The following is a 25,403-nucleotide window of genomic DNA, read 5'->3' as shown; positions in this document are numbered from 1 at the left end:
CGAACTACAAGCGCTACTCTACACTGCTCAAAACTGGCGTTTGAATCGTCAGTGGCAAATTATTTAAATATAAAAAACGTACTTACAGTCTTTGAGTCAGAACAGACATTGTAGTCTATTCTCCCAGGATCAGGAAACAGCGCTGCACACATCTGGATATTTGGGTTGAAGTGTTCTGGAACAGTGTTGTAAATACAACTTAACCACTGATTTCTAGTCCTGTCCTCTTTTGGAAGACCAAACAAAGTAGTTTCGCTTTCACAACGAAGCACACAGCGTCTCCACGACATGGCGGCGGCGGCAACAACAATAGTTGAATCAAATAATCAAAGCGAGAATCAAAGTTACGCCTTCTTTCTTTGCGTGAACATTTGGGCGGCGTTATGCAAATCTTCCCACACAGTGATGTAGACATGTGGGGGCGTGTTAGAATGAGCCGTTTTAGGAAGGCGTGGCTGACTCTTAACTTTTATAAAGAATATCTCTTTGGATTTGAGACTTTAGTCTTTGCAATTTTACAAATCTTCTTCATGCACCAAAAACTTGCAACACTTCAAAGAGAAAGGAAAAATTTCAATCGCATCATATGACCCCTTTAACCAGCAAATCAAGATCTTACAAGGCACAGAAACTTCCAGGCAGGTGTGTTGAAACGAGTTGGAGCTAAACTCTGCAGGACACCGGCCCTCCAGGACTGAGTTTGGACAGCCCTGCTATAGACTATAGATTTACTGTGTGCAACCACATGTTTCGGGAAATTCACACTTGCTCATTTTCAGGTATGGTGTAAGGGCATGGTTAAGGTTAGAATTGTTTGGAAAATATTTATACAAACAAACAAATAAATATGGATAGATAAATAAATTGTATCGCGCTTACAATATTGGTCCAAAGCGTTATTTATTTATTAATTTTTTCCTGAAATTGTCCACGAACCAGCACCCCTGGGATTGAAACGTAATCACTAGTTAGAAAACTCCAATATAGAGGAGACAAGAAATGTAAATAAATGTAATGTAACGTTATATTATAGAGCCCCACTGCACAGAGCCTCACAGAGGTGGAAGGGTTGTGTCACATTGCACAGCGATCACTTACACCGTCTCAGTGAGCTCAGAGCCTGACCCAGCCTGCCTATACGTCCAGGTGCTGCCAGTACTACTTCTCGTTTATTTCTTCACGCCGTCTGCGCATAAAAACTCTTCTAAAATGACTCGCTGGAGAGAATAAATCGACGCATGTCCAGTGACATTGCCATATGCCGTTCTACCGGAACGACGGCTTATAGGATTCAGCTTTCTGGAAGACAATGCCTCAGGAAAGTGCAGGCACTGAACTGAAAGAACTGCGTGTTTGGAGCTCATGAGGAATATTTGCGACTGTAATAAACAGTGAAATGATGCTCACAGCCAATGAGGAAGGACTGTTATTCTTTAACATAGAGGAGATGAGAAAAGTTTTGGAATTGTAATTGACATGAGTCGTTCCTCGGGTAAGGTGATTGTGCTTTTAATTCACATTCACATTTTAGCTTCTTATATTGTATTGTATTGAGATTTTGAATGGCTTTTAGGTCTTAAGTCTAAAAAAATAAATAAATAACTTCGCATATTTGATGAAAATTACCCATCATACTCGTTATCTATTCATTAAATAGGCAGATTAAAAATAAATAAATGGATAAAACAGTATTTTTGAGGGGAAATATCTAAAGTTATTTTTTATTACCATACTAGTAATTGATTATGTTAGCTTTATGTTAATGTTATTTACATTAACTGGTTTTATTCAAGACAAGACAACTTAGCTTTGCTTTGGTTAACAGGAATTTCAGTGAAAATGGTAACACTTTATTTTGATATCTCATAACTTTGCAACTCTGTGTCAAATAGCAGTCACTGGAGTATTAGGAGACTGTCTGCTTAATATCTGCGAACACTTTATTTTCATTTTCCCCAACAGACATTCAACTGGCTAACTTTGCAAGTGCTTGTCAAGTTATTCTACTATCCCTAATCCTAACCTAACTGTCTACTAATAGTCTAATGAGAGTTAGTTGGCATGTAGTGGCAAAGTTATTATAGTCAACAGAAATGCAGAAGGGGACCATCAAAATAAAGTGTTACTGTGGAAATAAATCTTCTCCATTCGATGGCATTGTACAGAATTTTGTGCTTCTAAGATTGTGTTTGGAGTCTAACAGTTTGGGGAGGCTCCGGATGACATTGAATGCCCTTGTGCACAAAGCGATGTTCATATAGAAATGATTTGATGTGTTTGGTGTGGAAGAACTTGACCTGCATTGTGATCCAGGCCCCATCGACTAACAGCAGTGTCTGACCTTACTGTCTGAATAAGAGCAAATCAGCCAAGTTCCAACATATTTATTTTTTCTGAGAGAATGTAGCAAAGTCCCTATTAATGGCCATGGTTTTTGAAATTAATAGCATATGTGGAAGTGATATTCAGGTGTCCATACTGGTTGCCATATACTCTAGTGTTTCTTCTTAAAGTTTAATTTAATTCATTTATTGACCTTTTAGTTTTTCCACACCGTACAGTATGACTTTGTGTGTTTGTTTGCATTGCAGTATGTAACGCTTCATGATCTCTGTGATATGGATAAGTATGAGAAACTGGCTAAGATCGGCGAGGGCTCATACGGAGTGGTGTTCAAATGCAGACACAGGGACACCGGTCAGATAGTGGCCATTAAAAAGTTTGTTGAGTCTGAAGATGACCCGGTCATCAAGAAGATCGCACTGAGAGAAATCCGCATGCTGAAGGTAGATATGGGGATTGTACACTTACTTATTGCAAATCCCCCATGTATTTGCACACGTATGCATAAACATTTTCATTTGTATCCATGTAGCAGCTGAAGCATGTGAATCTGGTGAACTTGCTCGAGGTCTTCAGGAGAAAGAGACGCCTTCATCTGGTCTTTGAGTTCTGTGAGCAAACTGTTCTAAATGAACTGGACAAACACCCCAGAGGGTCAGTCACATTTCCCTTTTTTTGTTTTTGTTGAAAATATACTTATACCATAAGTATGGTACATGGTACTTGACACACAAATGCACTCCCTAGCAATATCTACAGTAGAATATTATTTTTAAAACATAGGATACAAAAATAAAATAAAAATCAAGGAAATTCAGTTTTTTTGTTTTGTTTTGTTTTAAGGTATTTTCGCCGCTATAGAAGCTGATCTTGTTTTTTTCCCTTCCCCATTTCTTTTCTTTCCTTTTCATTTATTTTTATTATTGAACGTTTTATACTGGTGTGTTCTCTTTATGCAGTACTGAATTAAAATAGCTACTTTTTAAGCTCCTTTTTAACTTTTTAAAAACTTTTTTTTGTTAGTGTCTATTCAATGCTTTTCTCATTCAACAGAATAATGATTTTAAATGATCTTTTGGGGGGTAATTTCTCTGACAAAATTAACGCAGGATTAATTTGCGATTACTTTGAATAATCAGCACGTCATGCAATTAGATAAAAAATAAAAAATAAAATTGTAACCTATTATATATATTATATTTATACTGCTATCTCTAAAATCAACATTAAATTAAAACCAACCCTATTTATTTGCATTCCTAGTCTTCTTGCAAAAATATTTGCCTCTGTAATCTTCTGTTCAAATGTAATAACTAGTCTCACCCTAGAAACTATTTTCTTTTCGGCTGACTTCACCAATCCCTCTTTCTTTTTAGCCCCTCCTCTTCTACGACCTGGAATGCCCACTTTTCACAATGCAATCTTCTTGATGGATTTCCTGATTCTTTAATGTTGTTTCATGCTGACTTCTATAGGCTGTATCTAGATGTTGTGTTTTAGAGCTACTAAACTGGTCAGACCACAAAGGCTGTGGCTGCCCAGCATTCTCTCTCTCTCTTTCCCAGAAGGCCTTTCAGTCGTAACCTTAGCTGCTTCTCAAAACAAAGGAACTGGTTGCCAGTGACTACAGGCCCATGGTTACTGCAGATATATGGGAGCTGCACTGATATTTAGAGAACAAGATAATTTAACTGTTGGTAGATCCTGCCAACTATGGCAGAATTTTAGATCCTGCTAATCTGTAGTCAGCGGAGTCTAAGAGGCTGGATATTAACATTTGCCCCCCCACCCCCCTTTAGGGTTCCTGAGGCACAACTCAAGAGTATTCTGTGGCAAACTCTACAGGCCGTGAACTTCTGTCACAAACACAATGTCAGTATGTTCAGCCTCTCTTTTCCCGTCTACCAGTGTGTCACTTATGACTGCTACAGACAACTGTGAAAAGTCTCACTAGTGAAGAAGCTCATTTTTGGAATGAGGAGGAGACAGCTAACAATAAAAAAATGTCTTGGAATACGTTTGTTAAAATCTCATGACCTACAGCAGGAGTCACTGAATCAATGACTACGTTTACATGCACCCTCATAATGCGAATATAATGAGATTTAGGCAATATTGCTATTAAACGTTACCAATATTTCGATCAAACTGATGCAGTTAAGCTCATAATCACAGTAACCATAATTGAAATAAAATGTGGTGCATGCCGATTTCAATCAGAATAAACAGACATATAAACATTTTAATCGCATATTCCACCAAAGTGCACATATGCTCATACACGGATGGCATGCATTGTTCATGCAACTTCAAAAATGAACCATTAAAAATTCTCAAGTTTTTCCTCCTCTTGAATTACTGAACTCTTATCAACAATTCTCTGCTGTAAGGTCCACCCAATTGGCCCAACAAAGGTATCCAATGGTGGCTTTAGGTTTCCTGCATATTCTGTCGTTTCAGTGCACAAAGTAATTTAATTTCAATTAAATTCTAATCTGACTCCATTTCATTTTGACCTCGAATTTTGAATAGAATGCCAATTATGATTGATCATTCATAGGATAATTTGTCTAGACATCTGATTATTCTATTTAACTCTTTAAACTTATTGAATCTTATTAATCTTATTCGTATAACACTTTGAGTCTCGTGGTAGTAGTCGCGATTTACTACCAATCACGGAACCGACTTTACTGATGAGATGCGCATGACAATCGCATGCGATAAATTGCACAGCCCTAATCTGGGTATTTTTTGCCTACTATGTTATGAATACTGCAAATTTGGACACGAGGAATGACTTTTATTGAGCTCTTTTTGTGCTAGATTCTTGCTAGATCGGTTCTATTGCCTGTGTTAAGATTATTTTTTAGAAAGAAGATGTCTTTTAAAAATTCCTACCTTATTATATTGGGAGTTTTGTGTATGTATCTCTGACAGTGTCGGTCTTTGTGTGTGTATACCAGTGTATCCATCGGGACGTCAAACCGGAGAACATTCTTCTGACCAAGACCGGTGTGATCAAACTATGTGATTTTGGCTTTGCTCGCATCCTCAGTAAGTGTCTTTGCCCCACTCACTCACTCTCTAGCCATTTATGTGCATTTAGCATCTTCACTTCATTAATGACTTATTTATACTTCCTACCTATATCAGCTGTCATGTGTCCTGAGCTCACTTTCAGGGCAGCGTGAAGCCTCACAGGTGCAGTCAGCCAATCAGGATCTGCTTACATGCATCATCCTTGGGTTTCAGCGTATTGTTACTATAGGTTAACACAAGGTTTATCCATCAGCATGTTGTAATCCTTTCTGTATGATGTACATGTAATTCTGAATCTATGTGTGTGTAGCTACTAATCCATGTTTTGTGGACACATTTGTATCCAGACGGGAACTAAACATGTCAAAACCTCCTTTTGAGGATGTCCTCATTTGTAAAAATGAAAAGAAAATAACAGAAAGTTTTCTGTTAGGGTTAGGATGTAGGTTAGGGTTATAGTATTTATAAGTAACTGCATATATAAAAACAGCAGAACTCTATGGAAGGTCCCCATTTAGATAGCTAAGTAAAAAAGTGTGTATTTGTATATGTGTTGTGTGTGTGTGTGTGTGCATGAAACAGCTGGTCCAGGTGATGATTACACTGATTATGTGGCAACACGATGGTATCGGGCCCCAGAACTCTTGGTCGGAGATACTCAGTATGGTCCCCCAGTGGATGTCTGGGCCCTCGGTTGTGTCTTTGCCGAGCTGCTTTCTGCAAATCCTCTTTGGCCGGGACGTTCTGACGTGGATCAGCTGCACCTCATACGACAAACCCTGGGTACTAAAATTGAAAGAAAGGAGGAAGTTTGTTCACTGATGGTTAAAGGTGACCCATTATGCCCCTTTTTACAAGATGTGAAATAAGTTTCTGATGTCCCCAAAGTGTGTATGTGAAGTTTTAGCTCAAAATACCCCACAGATAATTTGCCACTTTTAGGGTATGAGCCAAAACCAAGCGGCAACCTTCCGGTCTCGCTCTTGAAACCAACATGGAAATTCATTGACTGGCCGCTAGAGACTGGCTCCAAAAGGGAGTCAGTTCCATAGACTCTCCATGTTAAAATGACCAAGTTTACAGCAGAAAAAAATATATGTTTACAGCCTGGTACAAAAAGTGGTTTTGGGCTATATAGCTAACTGTGAAGGGGGTGAATTTTTTAATAAATCATCCATTTAAATTATAGTAAGCCTTAAAGTTCTGCATAATTAAGGGCGTGGCCACTTGAATGACAGGTGGATTGCCACTGCTGTCACAACCGTCGAGCTAGGTGGGCGTGGTTTCAACAACCAGCTCCACCCACGTCCCACCTTTTTGCCCATTTTCGATTATCCAGGAGTGACGCGCAGCCAAGATGGCAATTTGAGCTTCAAAAATGCTCTTCAGAAACCTACGTGTAACGTCACGGAGACTGCATCCATGTTTTTTTACAGTCTATGGCCAAAACGTGCCATTTTTGTGTTTGTCCCTTTAAATGCAAATGAGCTGGTGCTCCCGCCTCCCTTTTCAGAAGAGGGTGGAGCTTCAAGATCTCATGCTCTGGCATACCGGCAACAATAAAACAGGAAAATATCATGCATTCTGACTGTACTGTGCAGTAAATGCACGTTTAAGAATTACACAGACGGGGAGCATAGCGAGATACATATAAATAACATTATGAGCTCGACAAATCCAAGCGATCGACTTCACATTGCTTTCATATGCAATTTTTAACTACCACATTCCTATTTACTATCATTCTGGTAGAACGTGAAGGCAGCATCAGTGAAAACAGGCAGAGACAGCATTAGCCTTACAGAGAACCAAGAAGCTCTTTTAGAAAACAAAATATGATGATGCTTACTTTGTCTGGAGCTGACATTCGCACATGAAGCGTTGGTATCGATCCCTCTTTCAGAAGCAATCTTTGCACAACTCCAGCACTGAACTGACCCTCGTTTGTGAGGCAGTCCGGCGTAAAATGATTAGCACAAACGTATAGGACTTTTCCATTTTTTTCCGGGACATTTCCTTCGAAAATGAAATTTAACCACCATGTCCTCAGCGGTCTATGGAGACTCCTATGTTCGTTGGTGTATCCCAGCACATGACACTTATAATGCGTCTTTGGCGCTGGCATTGTATCTCCAGCAGCTACAGCAAGAAAACAGTAATGGCGGACTGGTGCTTCTCACTCAGGGCGGGGTCTATGCAAATAGGACAGAGATCGTCACAAAGAGGCGGGACTTTCCCTAGTATGACGTGTATATAGGGAGAAATCTGGAACCGCTCATTTGGAGAGGCTGTTTATGATTTACTGGGATTATTAAAAAACAAGTGGGTGGATTTTTACCATTATAGGCTGGTTGTTTTCACACACTGCGGTCACACAACTGTAAGCAAACACCTTATAAAAGTGATTTCTGCATAATAGGTCACCTTTAAATACAAAAGGTTCCAAAAGTCTGAGACCACTTAAAATGTGGAATTTAAAATCCAGTTTATACCTGGAAATTAACTTTTTTTTAAGATTTAGACTTTCCCTAGTATGACGTGTATATAGGGAGAAATCTGGAACCGCTCATTTGGAGAGGCTGTTTATGATTTACTGGGATTATTAAAAAACAAGTGGGTGGATTTTTACCATTATAGGCTGGTTGTTTTCACACACTGCGGTCACACAACTGTGAGCAAACACCTTATAAAAGTGATTTCTGCATAATAGGTCACCTTTAAATACAAAAGGTTCCAAAAGTCTGAGACCACTTAAAATGTGGAATTTAAAATCCAGTTTATACCTGGAAATTAACTTTTTTTTTAAGATTTAGAAACATTTCAAACAAAGAGTTTTTATCATTTTACTTTAGTTGTAGAAATATTAGGAAATTTCCTGTTTATATATAGTACTGTTATCAGTAGTAATCAATACAAAATGGCTTTTCCTGCCATTGAACTGTGATAATGTTATTGTAAAATTGAATCATATCTTGAAAGAAAAAAGGCAGATAATAATAATATTAATAATAATTCTAAAATTTGTATTATCCATTGAAATTTCACCACTTTAAGAGCCTATTTCATTTCAGTTGTATGACTAAAGTTGGTCTAAATCTCATTTAAAAAAGGGTTACACACTGACTCTTAACCTTTGAACTTTGACCCCGATAGGTGACTTGATCCCACGGCATCAGCAGGTGTTTCACTCCAATGTCTTCTTTAGTGGCGTCAGCATCCCTGAGCCTGATACCACGGTAGCACAAATACACACCTACTTGTAAAAAAAAAAAAATCATTGTGGAATGTAAATTTGATTTTGATGTTGTTGCTGTTGTTGTAGGAGCCGCTAGAGAAGAGGTTCCATGGTGTTTCTCCTCATGCTATTACTGTGATGAAGGTGAGATGTCAATACAGGCTTATAAGCCTCACATGCCACTTTTCCACAGTGATCATTTTCACCTCTGCCAAAGCTCGCATCTAGATTTAAAGGTCCCATATGGTCAAAACTGAAATTTCCTGGCTTTTTTCACGATAACTGAGGTCTAGGGACTATTTAACTACCATATAAGTTTCAAAACAGTCAGCCTGGCCGTGCGTCACTCAGAAAACAACAGGCCAATCAGAAGAGAGGCTCATGAATATTAATTAGACAGACCAAAATCGACCCGTTCTCAGCAGAGCTCCTGAGACAGGAGCTGTACAAATATATTGAGATGGTTTTTGGTACTTGTACTGCAAATATATATTCTTAAGGACATCAAAACCTAAAATAAAACTCCAGAAAGGTGTACAATATGGGACCTTTAAACATGGTGCTCTCACAATGCTGTCAAACAGTAGAGCACAGCACTAGCAACGACTATATCAGGAAATCAATCCCAAGGAATGTACTGTATGAACTGATAAAATGCATACCTTGAATGCAGTCTGTTTGGATAAAAAAAGCATCTGCCGAATGTATAAGTGTGATAATGTCCTCACTAAGTAAATGAGTATAATATTCTCACTAAGGACAGCTCCCAAAACCAAGACAGCAGCATAAACAAATCTAAACAAATCTAAAAGACTAACGGCTCATGTAAACGATACAGTGAAACAATGGATATGTCTCTTTTTAAATATAATATGTGACCCTGGAGCACAAAAGCAGTGTTAAGTCGCTGGGGGATATTTGTAGCAATAGCCAACAATACATTGTATGGGTCACAATTATTGATTTTTCTTTTATGCCAAAAATCATTAGGATATTAAGTAAAGACCATGTTCCATGAAGATATTTTGTAAATGTCCTACTGTAAATATGTTAAAGCTTAATTTTTGATTAGTAATATGCATTGCTAAGAACTTCATTTGGACAACTTTAAAAGTGATTTTCTCAATATTTAGATTTTTTTGCACCCTCAGATTCCAGATTTTCAAATAGTTGTATCTCAGCCAAATATATTCCTATCCTAACAAACCATACATCAATGGAGAGCTTATTTATTCAGCTTTCAGATAATGTATAAATCTCAATTTCGAAAATTGACCCTTATGACTGGTTTTGTGGTCCAGGGTCACATTTGAGTCTTTAATGTATTATGATAAAAGACGAATACGTATCTTTATTTTAACTGGACAGCAATACTTTCAATCATGTCTAGCAACTAGATGTTTTCAATATCATTGAGATAAAAATTAAGTTTAAACATTAAACATTTAATGATCTATATGCCTTTTGGAGATTTCTTTACAAATGGATAATTTATATGCATTTTAATTACAGATTCTATGAGTTCTATAAAGATCAATTATCCTATGGCTCTTTCTGATGGACAACATTAGTATTCATATAAATGACTTTGATATAAATTATATAAATGGTTGATATAAATGGCTGATCTTTTAGAAGTCCTCCAAGCATCAGAATTTGTTACATTTGGCATGTTTCCTCAGAATTTCCTGTTGTCCCTGCATACCAAGATTTGTGAAGTTTTGACTATGCATTTACAACAATAAGTAATTATGGGCCAATATATTTGTTAATATATCTACAGTGATTAAACAAATCAAAATTCTTTTGAAAAAAAAAAAAGAAATTATTTTTCAAACATTTTATAGATGCAAATCAGAGATACACATTTTGTTGGGCTTGACTCAATGATTTAGACAATTACAGTTCCAGAAATATGAGCTAAAAAGCAAATTACTTTATCATAGTGCCACATAGTGGCATGTATGTTTGTGGGTGTGCCTGAGCAGTGGCATTTCTGACCATCCCACCAGGTTTGGTGTCTCTAGTAGAGGTGTATAGTAACAAAGTACAGGTAGACTTGCAAATCTTTACCCGAGGAAGGCTTCACACGAGGGCTGGTGCTTTCGGAATCCAATTAAATATACGGCTGATCAAAGCTTGAATGAATTTATAATTAGAAAACCGAAAGCCTGTAGCATGTGAATAGCTCAAATCAAAACTACAGCAGTACAGTTCGGCACTTAAGCACAATAGTTATAACGAGCAACATAAATAGCAAATAGCTTCTTCTTACCGAAAGTCAATGTTTTCATTTAAAAAAAATGCAGTAAGAAAAAAAATAGAGAACTTCAAATAAATAGTAGAACAAATAAATCCTTTCTAGCAGAACATATTAATTTAAACAACTGTCTGACTAATCAATTCTGTTAGTCAGTGGACAAGCAATTAGTCAGATAAGTCAATAAGAAAACAATCACATAAGCATTTGTTTTATTAATTTTAGCACAGCAGTAAGTGTGTATTTATAGATATTTTATGCTATATATGTCCTTAAAATGGTATTGTATCATGTCTTGAAACTTGGCATGATAACTTGACTTGATTTAATGATTTCAGTATTATTGGGATCAGTGCTTGAAGTAGAAAAAAAATAAGTGCCGGTACTCAAAAAAAAAATTAATCTCGGTATTCCTCCCCCCCCCCCCCCTTATTTATTTATTTTTATATTAAATAAGTACTTTTTAATTTTCATAATTCACAATGTAGGCTATGTGTAGGGCCACAATCAATAATTAAATAAACGTTTTCAAAATAAGCACAAGTCAAGCTGCGATACCAAACAGGACCACAGGGAGATGCCAACGACCACTAAACCTGACTGGATACATTCAGAATTGCTAAATTTCTTACCACCGCATAACACCTCAGCCAGCCAGCGTCCATTATAAAACATTCTTGCATTCAAGCCAAATAAACAATGAAAAGAATAATGTACTGACATCTGGACGTGAGTCACTATTATCTCCACAATCTCTGATGAAATCGGCCGTGTTTTCTCTGCATTAGCGCTGTTTTGTACATCTGTTTGAATTCGCTTACTGGATCCTCCTTGAAGTTTATCGGTTTACATTAATGATCGCAAAAACTTGCTTCTTTTCATTTTTAAGGTATTGTTTTCGTTATAAATCAGTAATTAATTATTATTCTACTTCTCTTGACATGCTCTTGCACCTCACACAATTTGGCTGAAAGTATAACAGTAGCCTATAGTGAAACAGGACAGCGCCCAAACATCCTCACATTATATTATTTCATTGAAAATTCATATAAATTCTCCATCTTTCTAAAGAAGTTGATGCAAACATATGGGTTTATCAATGTTTTTCTGTTGTGTTATACGTGTATGCCTTTGGACTTAAATGAACTGAGTTGTTTTATGCATTTTTGTGATTACAAATAAATGGAGTTGTGTTGTGTTTTCTCATTTTATGTGAAATAATTAAACACATTAGTTGGATTTAGCATCGCTGATGCACAATTCTGACACAAAGTAATAAACTACTGACACTGTAACTTTTTTAATCATAAATCATTGGTAAAATATCGATGCTGGAGACTTTTTAAAACTTTATATGGACAAAACTTCTGTCAAGTTCGTTTTGCGATAGTTTTCATTAATTTTCATTAAAATACAAAATACAAAGACTAAAGACTAGAATACACTGTGTACCGGCCCACTTCAAGCACTGATTGGGATGTATACAATTTTAACATTTAATGGTCTATAATCATTTTACAGATTTTTTTGTAACTAATTTTCAGTTCACTGTAGTTATACAAAAATAAAATAAAGTGCATTTATTTCCATTCAAAGTGGTGGAAATGGATAGAAAATTTTACTTTTGAAAGATTTCTTATCCTGTCCTAGTGGGCAAAAGTCTTACCTAGTGTAGTAATACAGCTTTCATCTTACATTTGAAATAGCTGATAGTTTAGAATTTGCTGTTAGACCCCCAGCATCAAAACATGGAACTAAGCATGTTTCCTCATAATGACATTTCTCCATACGTAACAAATGTTTGAGATGTTTGTACTTTGTGCACAGAAGATATAGGTACTCTGCAGATCTCCAGGAAAAGGATTGGGGTCCCCTGTGATTTAACATTATTATCCACTGAAGTATGATTGGCTGCTATTTATGTCAAAAGTTATAAGCTTGTATGTCATTTTTTTTACTACTAGGTGGTGCTGACAGAGATTTCTCAGGCTCTTTTAGGACATGGTGATGATGGTGTCAAGTTTAGTAATGACGTGCTAATGTGTTCATAAAATATAGCATTTTCAACAAAATTCAAAATGGTCGAAGCCCAAAATGGCCAACATGCTAAGATCTAAGCGATGTATACATGGATCCATCTGGTAGGTTGTCATGTGAAGAGCTTTTAGAGCTGCCATACTTCCAGGAGGATGGGGGAACGGGATGGGGCAGAGAAACTGATCGCCTCCCAAGACGTTATGAGAAAGGCACAAGACGCAGAGCTCCCGCGGTATGAATCTACATTGAACAAAAAATAATCTTAATAGCAAGTAATGGAAAATAAATTCTGAGACTCGAGTTTAAATCACACACTTAAGTCACACAAATTGACTTGTATTCCAAATGAGGAACTTGTTATCAATGCAACTCTTCGGGTTTAGAAGGCGAAACATTTCCTCACGTATCACAAACACTTAAGTTAAAAGAAAATCTAACATGACACCCCTTTTTCTATGAGAATGTGTGGCCATGATCAATTATCAATATCAATAAACTGGTTTAATGTTCTAAGGTTTAAAGATGTTGATAATCAGGCAAGTACAGCACAAAACTAAGGGCCAGATTTACTAAATGCTTGCACCAGCTCAAACTTTCTTTTAACATTAAAAAATAAAAATAAAAAACTACTGTCAGGACTACTAAAGACACGCAGTGAAAAGTTAGCAATGAAAAGGCATAGACATAGTTATTTTTGTGGCTGACCTTATTGCATATGCATTTGTAGAAGTTTTTAAGATGCTAAAAATAACTAGATTTACAAAGGTTTGCAGTAGTCAAACATTAGTAAGTCATGTTTGTATGGGATTACTGTCTCATGCTAATTTACCCTGTGTTACAAAAGGTTGCAAAGTCAAGATGAGAAAGGATCTAAGTGAAGCAATGTAGATATTTATTCAACAAAACTCAGAACACTGAAGAACAGAACAACCACTAAATACACAATGAGAAGTGATCAGGGAACTGAAGAAAACACTGGGCTTAAATACACAGGGAAACACTTGGGATTAATCAAGATAATTAACTAGACACAGGTGTAACAGATGAGGGCAAATCAAAAACCATGGCAACTAATGAACAGGTACAAAAGACACATGAACTAACACAGGAAACAGTGTGAAAGAAACGCATGGGCTGTTTACACCTGGTCACTTCATGTATTTTGTCTGATCGGATAGCTATCCGATTGTGAAAAGGCCAGGTGTAAATGCCCTATGAAACGCTCTCAAGATGGATATAAATCAGATCGCTCAAACCACTTCAGGAGGTAGTCTGAGCCGCATTCCAGATGAAACTGGACAAGTGTAAATACATCTGGTTGTTGAAACCACATATGTAAATTTTACTCCTCCCAAAATGTTCAAATAATAAACGTGTGAGAGGGTGTTATAGGCTATATGGCATTATAGTCAGATATGACTGCACTAATGCAACACGCATCGCAGTGGACGAGTAGCTGAGTATCTCTTCAGCAAGCCGACGTGCAAACTGCTGCGAATGAAACAAAGTAATACGCAGACAGTCATCACACAATCATCTTCATTAAAAGTAATAAGACAAACTTATCTTTCCAGTGCTGTTGCCTCGCACTCTCCTATTGTGGTCTTTGATCTTGAAATGAGCTGATAATTAATAAAATGCAGCGCTTATCTTTTGATGTCGTTGACGTGAACTCACGTAAATTTAAATATATTGCGGGAATTGAAGATCGGATTTAAATCCGTTTTGCGACGACACATTTATGTGGTCAAATGTAAATGGAAACGTTTTAACAAATCCGATAGATATCTGATCAGCAAAAATGCATTAAATGACCAGGTGTAAATGTTGCCTCGCACTCTCCTATTGTGGTCTTTGATCTTGAAATGAGCTGATAATTAATAAAATGCAGCGCTTATCTTTTGATGTCGTTGACGTGAACTCACGTAAATTTAAATATATTGCGGGAATTGAAGATCGGATTTAAATCCGTTTTGCGACGACACATTTATGTGGCCAAATGTAAATGGAAACGTTTTAACAAATCCGATAGATATCTGATCAGCAAAAATGCATTAAATGACCAGGTGTAAACAGGCCCTCAGTCCAACTCAAAACAGAACTCAAGCACAGATGACCCATTAAAATATCTTCCCCCTTCTGGGGTGACACTGGAGGGCTGGGGTGAAACAGGGCCGAAGAGGACAGGGGGCTTGGCAGGCAAGTGTGAAGCCAGTGGGACTGAGGGGGGGGAGTAGGAGGCCGATGGAATCAGAGGGATGGAGTGACGAGGTGCAGGCAGAGCCGAAGGGACAAGGGAGCCCAGTGGAGTCCAAGAGCTAATGGACCCCAGTGAAGTTGAGGGAGCATGGGGCCAAGGAGGAGCTGAAGGGTTGGAAGGCCGAAGTGGAGTCCATAGCTCGGAGGCCTGAGATGAAGCCAGGGGATTTCCAGGGCAGAGATGGAGTCCGGAATGTCCGAGGCGAATCCCCATAGGAGAGTGGTCTTAGAGGAGGAGCCAAGTAACTGAAGGGAAAGAGTGGAGATGGGGCTGAGGAACTGGCTGAGTTTGGAAGAGGAGGCAGGAGAGGGAGGCTGGGTGGGAACATGAATGTTGAAACAGACTTTCTGCTAGTCGGAACCGATGGAGACACAGGAGATTCAGAGCTGGGTGGAACCAGTGGAGACATAGCAAATTCAGTGCTGGGTAGAACCAGCAGAGACACAGGAGATACAGGGTTGGGCAGAACCAGCAGAAATGCAGGAAATTCAGGGCTGATCAGAAACACAGACCCAAACAGTGTGGTGCTGGGTGAAACAACAGACTTGGTGCAGAGAAACAAAATAGGCAAGAAACACTCACTCTCCCAGTCAATCAACTCTCCTTCTTCAGCTATTGTTGAGGGGGTTGAGCTCCAAATCATCCCCTCATACTTCACCAGTAAATCCACAGGCACTGCTCACTCACCTGGTCAGACATAGTTGGCACAGGCTCTGGCGTGATCTCTAACTCTCGCTTCGGTTCATGCTCTCCTATTGCGGCAGGCTCAGGCTCATCTTTTGTGATAGACTCAGGAATCACTGGGCTGGTGGTAGTGGTTGGAGTGCAAATGTATTCCTCACTCTTGCAGATGTGCAGCAATGTAGGTTGTTATTCATCAAAACGCAGAACACTAAATAATAGAACAACCGCTAAGTACACAATGAGAACTGACAAGTGAAGTAAACAAAACACAGGACTTAAATGCACAGGGAAACACTAAACAAGAATTAACCATGCACAGGTGTAACACATGAGGGCGTGAGACCACACACCTGCCGACCAACAGCGTAGCCAGAAAAGAGACTTTGGGTGTGCATCAGGAAAACGTGGGGTGCCACATTTATTGTTCGATTAATGTGCAAAAAAAAAAACCTGATTCTGCATATCACTAACGTTACAAAATAGACTGGGCTGATGTGTAAAATTATACCCAGGCTTGCCACAACCATAAAACTATATAAAATATAACTAAACATTACACTCAGGATCGCTAACAACATAGTCATAACACAGTACCTTTAATAGTGCCTGTAACCATACAGCCTATGAATGAATGAAAATGCATATTTTAATTAAAGAGAACTTAGAGAGCGTGGGCTGCTTTTGGTGCTTGAATTTGTGCTCCAATAATGAGTTCTAAGTTTAAGAATACGTTAGAATATAAAATTAGAATTTTTTTTTTTAATTTTCTCTATTTAACACTAACTTTCAATAGTGAAAGACTTCTTCCCTCAGATAGATTGCATGTTTTCTTGTCTAGCTGGATGTTGTGCTCATGATCAATAATCACGTTGTTTGTATTCGCCCAAACTGATTTGCCGAAATCAAAACGCAGACGGTGAAGGGAACTGCCATTAGCGCGAGTACCGTTCGCTGTGAAGTGGGAGTGACCAGCCGCCAGAGGATTCCGCTTGGTCTTAAAGCCTTCCTCAAAAGGCTATGTTTGCAAATTAAACAATGATTTGCGCAAAAAGAAAGATTACTTATCAATTGAGAATTTGTTATTCGTATGGTCTGGTGGTCATACAGCGTATGCCTGCAAATATGGGACAAACTGCATTCCGTATAGCTTTCATACAGAACGCTTCTTTGATGCCTTACGTTAAATACTGGACGATTCCATATTATACAGAACGGTTGGCAACCCTACCTGTTGTTACCGGGCCAGGGGAGGGAGATACATCCTCATCACGTGTAATGTTAGGCCATGTGTCCGGCTGTCCATCAAACAGAGGTTTTTTTTTTGCTAAAGAAATTAAGCAGGGAGCTCTGCTACTTATTGCTAGCCTAGCAATGTTTAGTCAGGATTCTCTATTGTTCAGAAAATGTGCGGCAAACGTCTCCCAAGATGCTGGGGTCACACGTCACAGTCAGCGGCTGTTTGCGGATTGGTTGGCAGGCAGATATTTTTATTTAACGAAAATCATTTAAAATATAAATGACATTTTAAATGAACAAAAATTGTAAGTAAAATTATTATTATTAAGACTATAAAAAAAAAAATTCTACATCTATTTTTAGGTGTGCCAGCTGCCACTGTAGTATCATTTTCACAGTGAAACGAGATCAAACATGACTTGCAAAGAAAAGCAAATGGAGGATGATCAACATCACCAGCTGGTTCTCTTGGCATGACTTTTGTTTTACGGAAAGAAAAACAAAGGAGAAAAAATTATATAGGTGAACATGTTTGAAAGATATTTGCGATCGGGGACGCTCTGACTCGATCGGGAGCAGTTAAATAATCGTAATGACATCACACAGTTGACAATTTATTTGATGTTTGCATCAAGCCTCGAATCGGGCCGTGCTCCCTGATCGCTTGGGGGTGCAAATCGGGCTCAAATTCGGGCTTAAAAGGTTAGTTCACCCAAAAATGGTTTTACTCACCCCAGAGCCATCCTAGGTGTATATGACTTTCTTCTTTCAGACGAATCCAGTCGGAGTTATTTAAAAAATTGTCTTTGATCTTTCAAGCTGTTTGCCACTCAGCGGGTGTTGCATGCATCAGTCCAAAAGAAGTTAAATAAAAAGCGCCCATCCATTAAATAAAAGCGTCTCACACGGCTCCGGGGGGTGAACAAAGGCCTCCTGTAGCGAATCGATGCGGTTTTGTAGGAAAACTATCCATATTCAAAATGTAATATTCACTTTAATGAAGCTTGCGCCAGCAGTTGTACACAGAAGCAGCTCCGGGAGCATGACGCATGAGGTCAGCGCTGCGCATGCGCCGGTGAGTCTCGTGAAAACCAATGTTTGTTAACAGGATCAAAGGAAGCAAAGTTTCCTTACTTTAGCAAAGCATATCCTCTTGGCTTATATCGAAATCCTCTGACATTCTTCTTTACAAATCCTCGTTTTGTACTTCTAATTAGTGACTGTTGTTTTGTTTTGATCTCTCCGCTGCGCTTCCACGTGCGTCACTTCTGAGCGGTGCATGCGCAAAGCCGACCTCATACGTCATCCGCCCGGAACTGCTTCTGTGTACAACTGCTGGCGCAAGCTTCATTAAAGTGAATATTACATTTTGAATATGGATAGTTTTCCTACAAAACCGCATCGATTCGCTACAGGAGGCCTTTGTTCACCCCCCGGAGCCGTGTGAGACACTTTATTTAATGGATGGGCGATTTTTATTTCCCTTCTTTTGGACTGAAGCACTGCAACGCCCCGCTGACTGCAATGATATAGCTTGGAATATCCAGGACCATTTTTAATCTAACTCCGACTGGATTCGTCTGAAAGAAGAAAGTCATATACACCTAGGATAGCTCTGGTGTGAGTAAAACACAGCATAATTTTCATTTTTGGGTGAACTAACCCTTTAGCATCTTCCAGTGTGTGGCCAGCCTAACACAGGAAACAGTGCAAAAGAATCTCAGTCCAACTAAAAAGCCCATAATATGCATGAAATGAAGAAACATTTATTGATGTTAAATGTTGTTATAAAAACAGTCACCACATATGTATGCGTGTATACAGTGTATATACACTATATATATATATATATATATATATATATATATATATATATATATAATAATTATTATATGAATAGTAATTACTTGGACATTTAAAAAAAAGTAAAAAGTGCAAATTAAGATTATAGAACTGCAGCACAGAAGCTGAATTTGAAATTGGGTTTCTAACCTTGTTATACACGTTGCTCACTTAACATTAGTTGGTTATTAATTAGTTATTAATTGAGAGAAATTTTGTTTTCCAGCCTCAATACTTTCCCCAGCTGACCAATAGTAACATCTCACCAGCACCTGAACTGAGGAATAAACACAGACACAAACACGACCATCATCTTCCCAACATCTGACCTTGGGACTGGTGCAAATGTGTTTAGGGCACACATGTTTTCAGTGGAACGAGCTGATGCATGTATTGCAAACAACAGAGGATTGCAGAAATGCTGTTATACAGAAGGACTGACACTGTAATATTAGTAATATTACTGAAGCATAGCTATTTTAACAGTTAATGTTGACAGATAGTCCTGGAATCTGATATTCTGCATATACAGTGGCCACAAAAATATTTTGACACCACACAAATCTTATCTATTATACATACATTTATAAATGTAATAGTGTAAAAAGTTATTAGTGAAATAGACTATTATAAATTTCTGATAAAAAAATAATCTACTGTATGTCTGTTGAGGAAAGTGGTATCTTTTTAGTTGTTTAAAGGCCGTTAAACAATGGCTCTGAAAATATCTACCATCTTTTGTTTGCAGATTCAACTTGATTTTTTATCTAATGCAGTGACATTCAAATGTTAAGTGTGATTTGAGTGTCTAAATGTGTCTAAATGTATTTTTGCATCCACTGTATGCAGGCAAAAGTTGGAAGGTAAAATTAAGCACACATTGGACAGAAAGAGTTACGATAAACTTGACTGTATGACTGAATAATTGTCCGTGTGCTTTGATTTCAAGATAGTATCAGTTCTGTGTGCCATTAAGAAAATAATATATCTGCACTGTTTTAGCGTTATGCATAAATAAAAGTTTTTTGTTCGTTTGTTTTTCGTGTCAGTTTCCTCTTGATTTTCCTTGTAGAAAATGAAACTTTTCTCAGTCTACTTTTGTATGATGCAAAATTTTAGCACAACCAGTTCATAACCACTGACCAAGATAACGCAGACACTTTAAGGACAATTCTCAGATGTTTAGCTTAGAGTTCTTATAGTAACCTACAATTCAAATGAAAGTTTTACAAATGTAAATAATTTAAGCATAAAAACACAAAAGAAAACAAGGCTGTTTCAGCTCTTTCAGTGGGTCAGATATGCATACAGGTTTCCAGTCACTGATATTCCGGCTGAGACAGTGATCCGTAGCCCTCCTGACACTTGGCTTGACTGATCGTCTCCAGCTCTTTTATCAGATTACCGGCTTGAGTGATGTATGGTCCACTGTGTACTGCCACTGCACTGACCTAAACTCATCAGAGACATTCCTACAGCTCCATTAGAACTATTACATCATACTTGCAAGTTCATGTTCTATTAATTTCTTGTTGCTTTAGTTTGCTTGTTGGTTGTTTTTGGCAGACATACTGAATTTATGAAGAGTCCTCTACTCTGGACTTTTTATACATTGTATTATGTTACAGCTTGGGAGTCAATACAGGGTTTAACTCCATAAAACAGTTTTGAAAATGATCTAGGACCTTTATACAGTGCGTACCATTGTAAAGACTGTAAGCCTATCCCTCACAGCCTTGTTTTCATCCACATGAAATTCAATATGATGTCTATCCTGACTAAGGTCTTTTGAACCAGCTCACTACTAAGTTGCTTTGGATAAAAGTATCAGCAAAATGCATGCAATTATAATGCTTAGATGTAGATAGATAATGAATAGGAGCACAGATCTGAACTTGCAGCTACACCCAGCCACTGCCTTCAGTGATCTGTTCTCATTCTCATACTACAAAGACTGACATCTCTCCAACCGAACGTCTTACTGCCCTCTAGACCCTATGCCCTGCCATATTTGACAAGACACTGTATCTCAGCAACACCTGCAGTTACACACACATCAGCGACACAGCTGGAGTTCTACAACTCAAGCACCAACCAGAACTGCCAGGTACAGACTGGACTGCTGCAATGGTCTGTTGGCCAGCCTTCAGCACAATTGAATTGAATTGAATTTATTTATTGTTATAACGACAGTCTATAGCTGCTGAGAGGCTAAGAATCAATGATGCGTTCCCATCCGTTTACATTCTTTGAACATTTATTGACATTGCATACCAAATAAATGCTTATACGTTTAAGGACATGATGAAATAAGAATGTAAAAAAACAATTTGAATGGTCAACAGAAAGTGAGCGTTACCCACTACTCATGCAGGTGAATCAGGAAGCACAACCAGGTAAATATCCACCTGTGACTAAACACCTGGAAATACATAATCACAATATAAAAAATCTCATAATCTATATTATGCATGTCCAGATTCTCCATCCTGTGGCAGATCCTTACACATCCAGGTATTGCACCCTTGTTATGCGAGGGATAATGTACATGCAGATTGATATCGTAGAATAAACCCCAATCGAAATATTTTATTAGTTCTTTTTTACCCCATCTGGGTGACTAATTGGCCTATTTCTTGTAAACACAATGTACAAACCCCACAAAATATGGTACATGTGAAAAACAGGACATTCTGAGGAAACATACCAAATTTGATGAGTTTCAAATGCTAGGGAGGTTACAGCAATTCCTAAATGTTCACATAGTTGTTTACACAAGGCTGCCATATTACTGTTGTCAACCAGAGAATCAGGATAAGAAATAATTTTAGGTCTTGTAGATTTGTTACAGCTTCCTCAAGGTCACATACAAAATGAAGGAGATCCATATATCCAAGAGCAGAGCTGAGTGTATTTAAATTGAGAGTAGACAACATATAAATAAACCATGCATTGTGTCACAAATGAAGCTTGTGCTACTCTGGCTTCAGCTCTGAGATCAAACCCCTCACATCTGAAACAATTGGTTCTGAATGAATAAGCTATCAAAATCCAAAGTGAAGTTGCTGTCTAAAATGTAGGGTGATCCACATAATCTACCCTCTGGCTAGTTGGTAACACTGGTACTGCCTTTAAGATAGGCCCTCTCTTGTGGTGTGGGAAGGTTGCTGCATTTTATCGATGACACAAGTTGGGTGAGACCTATGTGAATTGTACATTTTCACTAGAAAGAAATCAAATAAATGATTTAAATTGTGTTTGACCTGGTCATAAAGTCAGAGAGAGCCCATGCACCTCTTTAACAGAGAGCGAACTGAGATGAGCAGTCATTGATCTTCAGTGCTTTGTTTAGAAAACCACTGTGTTCTCATACACGCATGACGCTCCGGCATACTGCGTTCTTGGCTAGGTGTCTTTGCTTCATTATTGTCACTTTAATTTAACCCTTTTGCTTAATCACAGACAGTGAGACAGAAATAATTACAGCCGTTCATGGAAAAGGAAGGCTTTTTAAGACCAAGCAGAAAGGCTCTGCCAGCTTCTGGCACTTTGCGACATCCACTGTATAGAGAATGACAAATGAGGGGACGGTTATGTTATGTGTAACACGGCGGTAAAGTTAGTTTGACGTTTGACATTCTTTAGACATTCGGTTTCATACCTATTAAACTCTGTGCAGCTGTTATGTTTTGAACCCAAACTAAATCAGATAGCCATAAATATATGCCCTTTATGTGGCACAAGGCTTAATTTCTAGAAAAAAATACTGTTAAATATAGTAATATTACACTCTAAAAAATGTTGGGTTAAATATAACCCAGCGGTTGTGTTCAAAACAACCCAATAGCTGGGTTTGTCCCTTTTTAACCCAGCGCTGGGTTATATTTAACCCAGCATTTTTTAGAGTGTATACTATAAAACCAATACTAAAATGTTCAGAAAAATATTCCTGTTATTGCACAAGGCTCCGTTTTTGGAATTAGCATTTTATGTGTTTTATAATAATTTTACAACTTTTAATGCAATAATATAAATCCATTAAAGGGGGAGTACAATGCTGTTTCATGCATTCAGAGTTGTTTACACTGTTAAAGAGTTGGATTCTCATGCTAAGCATGGACAAAGTTTTAAAAAACAATTTGGACGTATGACGGAGTATTTCTGTGCTAAAAATCTTACTTCCGGGTTCGTACAAGTTTTGGAGAGTTTTTTTTTCGATCGTGGCTCTTCATGACGTAGACGAGGGTAGAACTCCTTATATGGGCATTTCTCCCGGAAGAGCGCGCCAGTGACATAGTTGCCAAGTCCGCGTATTATACGTGACTTTGGGCTTCTTTTTTTGTAAAGTTGCGTGAAAAAATCCCGGGTCGCGTTTTTTTGGGCTTATTTTTAAAAATATGGTTGCTTGTTAGGGAAATCTGACAAGCAACTTCGTTTCTTTATTTATGTTCGCCGTATTCTCCAATGCATTGAATGACACTCTGTCTGCTCGCAGTTAATAGCCAACCAGTGCAATATTATAAGTGCTGCAGCGTAATTTGCCAAATATTCCTCCCCCTCATTGAAAATCACGTTCAAAAAGAAGGCGCGTGCTGTGACGCTGTAATCCAAGCGATGGTAGAAGTAGACGTAGAGGAGTGGGATGACTTTCTTTTAGCCTATTTTTTAAGTTTTACAATGTTTTTGTAATGCATTAATTATCACAGGCTGTAATAAAAAACAAGTAGTTCTATACTAATACTAAGAGTAAATATGGTTCGAATAGCCTATATTTTAGTAGGCTATAAATATGAGGCTATGTTACAGCTCCCCTTTGAAGCTCTTGTGTTTTTCTCCTTTTCCATTTCTTCAATCCTATTCTGCTCACTGGTGACTCGAGATGAGTTTTGTTCCCATTTTTGTTGCAGTTTGCTGATTTTTGTAAAATATCTTCTGTTTTTGCTTTTCAGATAAAAGAGTGGTTTCAGTTGAATATGTTGCAGGCTCATTTATTGGTAATAAATCATTGATAATAAATAATATTGATGATAATAAATCATAAAAAAAAATTGGGCTTGTTTTGGGCTTGTTTTTGAAGCAGCGGTTGCTTATTTGTCTTGCGAGAGTTGGCAACAGTGGCCAGCGAACACATCGACCAGAGCGAGAGCGAGATCGTGCCCATCAACACGCTTCATCCGGCGGCAGCGCTGCACAGGACTCGCTCGGGAAGAATGTCTCCAAAGAAGTGTGTTTTTGGTTGTAAGGGAAATATAACTTTGTTCAGCTTCCTAAAGAACCCAGCGTCATGTAAACAGTGGATACAGTTTGTTTTTCCGGTGCAGCAACGGAGTTTCACAAGTGTGTTTGTTAACAAACGTTTTATAAACAACGCCCAGTTCGACGCTGGATTTGCACATCGTTTGATACTGAAAGATGGAGCGGTCCAGCTATAAAAGATCCCGGTCATGATTCAGAACTGCAGACGGTAAGTGAAACGTACGGTGGCCGAGAAGTGCAGACCAAATCGCAATTCTGAAAACAAAATAACAAATTACAAACGCAAATGCAAGCCTAAAAAACTAAATAACAATTCAGAAAGCACAGCAACAATTCAGAAAACAAATTAACAAGTCAGAAAACACAATGACAAATCAGACAAACCGGAAGAGGTAGGTATAGTTTGAGACAGCGCCATTGGTTTGGGATTACTCACCGCTGACTGGACGAGACATCTGCCAATCAATGTATACAGACAAGAACCAGCCGAAGACCAGCAGGGTCCTGGTAGAAAGTCGGAGATGGTATTAAAGTAGCTCAGTTTAAATGTATTGTATGAATTGCCTTTACTCTGGAATAAAAAATACGTGGTGTCTATTTACATTTAGTTAAAAGTGGCTGTAAATCATCAGCTCCAGCGGTGCAGATGGATAAGCGCGTGTCGTTGGCTTTTTGACACGATCGACCCGGGTTCGATCCCGCCTTTTGCCGAACTTTTCAAGTCTCGTTTTAGCAATGGATTCTATTTACACTAAGTGAAAATAGCAGTATTTTTAGCAATATGCTATTTACACTAAGTGCAAATACCTATTTACACTATGTTAAAATAGCAGGATTTCTACTATCAAGTATACTACTTGTTGCAAATAGTGGTAATTATCTGCACTTCAGTATTGTAGTACATTATAAAACAGTGTGCAATAATAACGTATTGAGTGTAAATTATAATTGTAATTTTAATTATTAAATGGATGCCACCTTATTGGTAAAATAAAGCCCTCCCTACACCTACCCTAACCCTACCTGATACTTTATTTTTTTTTTTTTTATGGATGAAAGTTTACTTTTCTGAAAAAGATGTATTTTTTTATTTTAATAGGCATCAAATGTCTGTTTTGTTGGCGATCAGCACAAGTGCTCGTCACTCTTTAGCTCCGCCCACGGCGCGCCTCCAGGAGCTCGGCTTTTTCCGGAGAGAATCGTAAAGC

The 25,403-nt window shown here is 38.1% G+C and overlaps 1 protein-coding gene across 1 annotated transcript; it reads left to right on the top strand.

Moving 5' to 3' along the window:
• Positions 1-1,155: 1,155 nt before the first annotated feature.
• LOC107598661 (cyclin-dependent kinase-like 1) lies at positions 1,156-19,493 on the top strand. Its single transcript, XM_016290053.1, has 10 exons — positions 1,156-1,492; positions 2,592-2,786; positions 2,876-2,997; positions 4,143-4,215; positions 5,310-5,400; positions 5,968-6,168; positions 8,539-8,621; positions 8,708-8,771; positions 12,992-13,149; positions 19,166-19,493. Exons 2-10 carry the CDS (start codon positions 2,619-2,621, stop codon positions 19,265-19,267), a joined length of 1,062 nt encoding a protein of 353 aa, XP_016145539.1. The 5' UTR covers positions 1,156-1,492; positions 2,592-2,618; the 3' UTR covers positions 19,268-19,493.
• The last annotated feature ends 5,910 nt before the right edge of the window (positions 19,494-25,403 follow it).

Source organism: Sinocyclocheilus grahami, unplaced genomic scaffold (genome assembly GCF_001515645.1).
Source record: "Sinocyclocheilus grahami isolate Dianchi unplaced genomic scaffold, SAMN03320097.WGS_v1.1 scaffold253.1, whole genome shotgun sequence".
NCBI classification, from domain to species: domain Eukaryota; kingdom Metazoa; phylum Chordata; class Actinopteri; order Cypriniformes; family Cyprinidae; genus Sinocyclocheilus; species Sinocyclocheilus grahami.
This window is presented reverse-complemented; position numbering and strand designations above follow the sequence as displayed.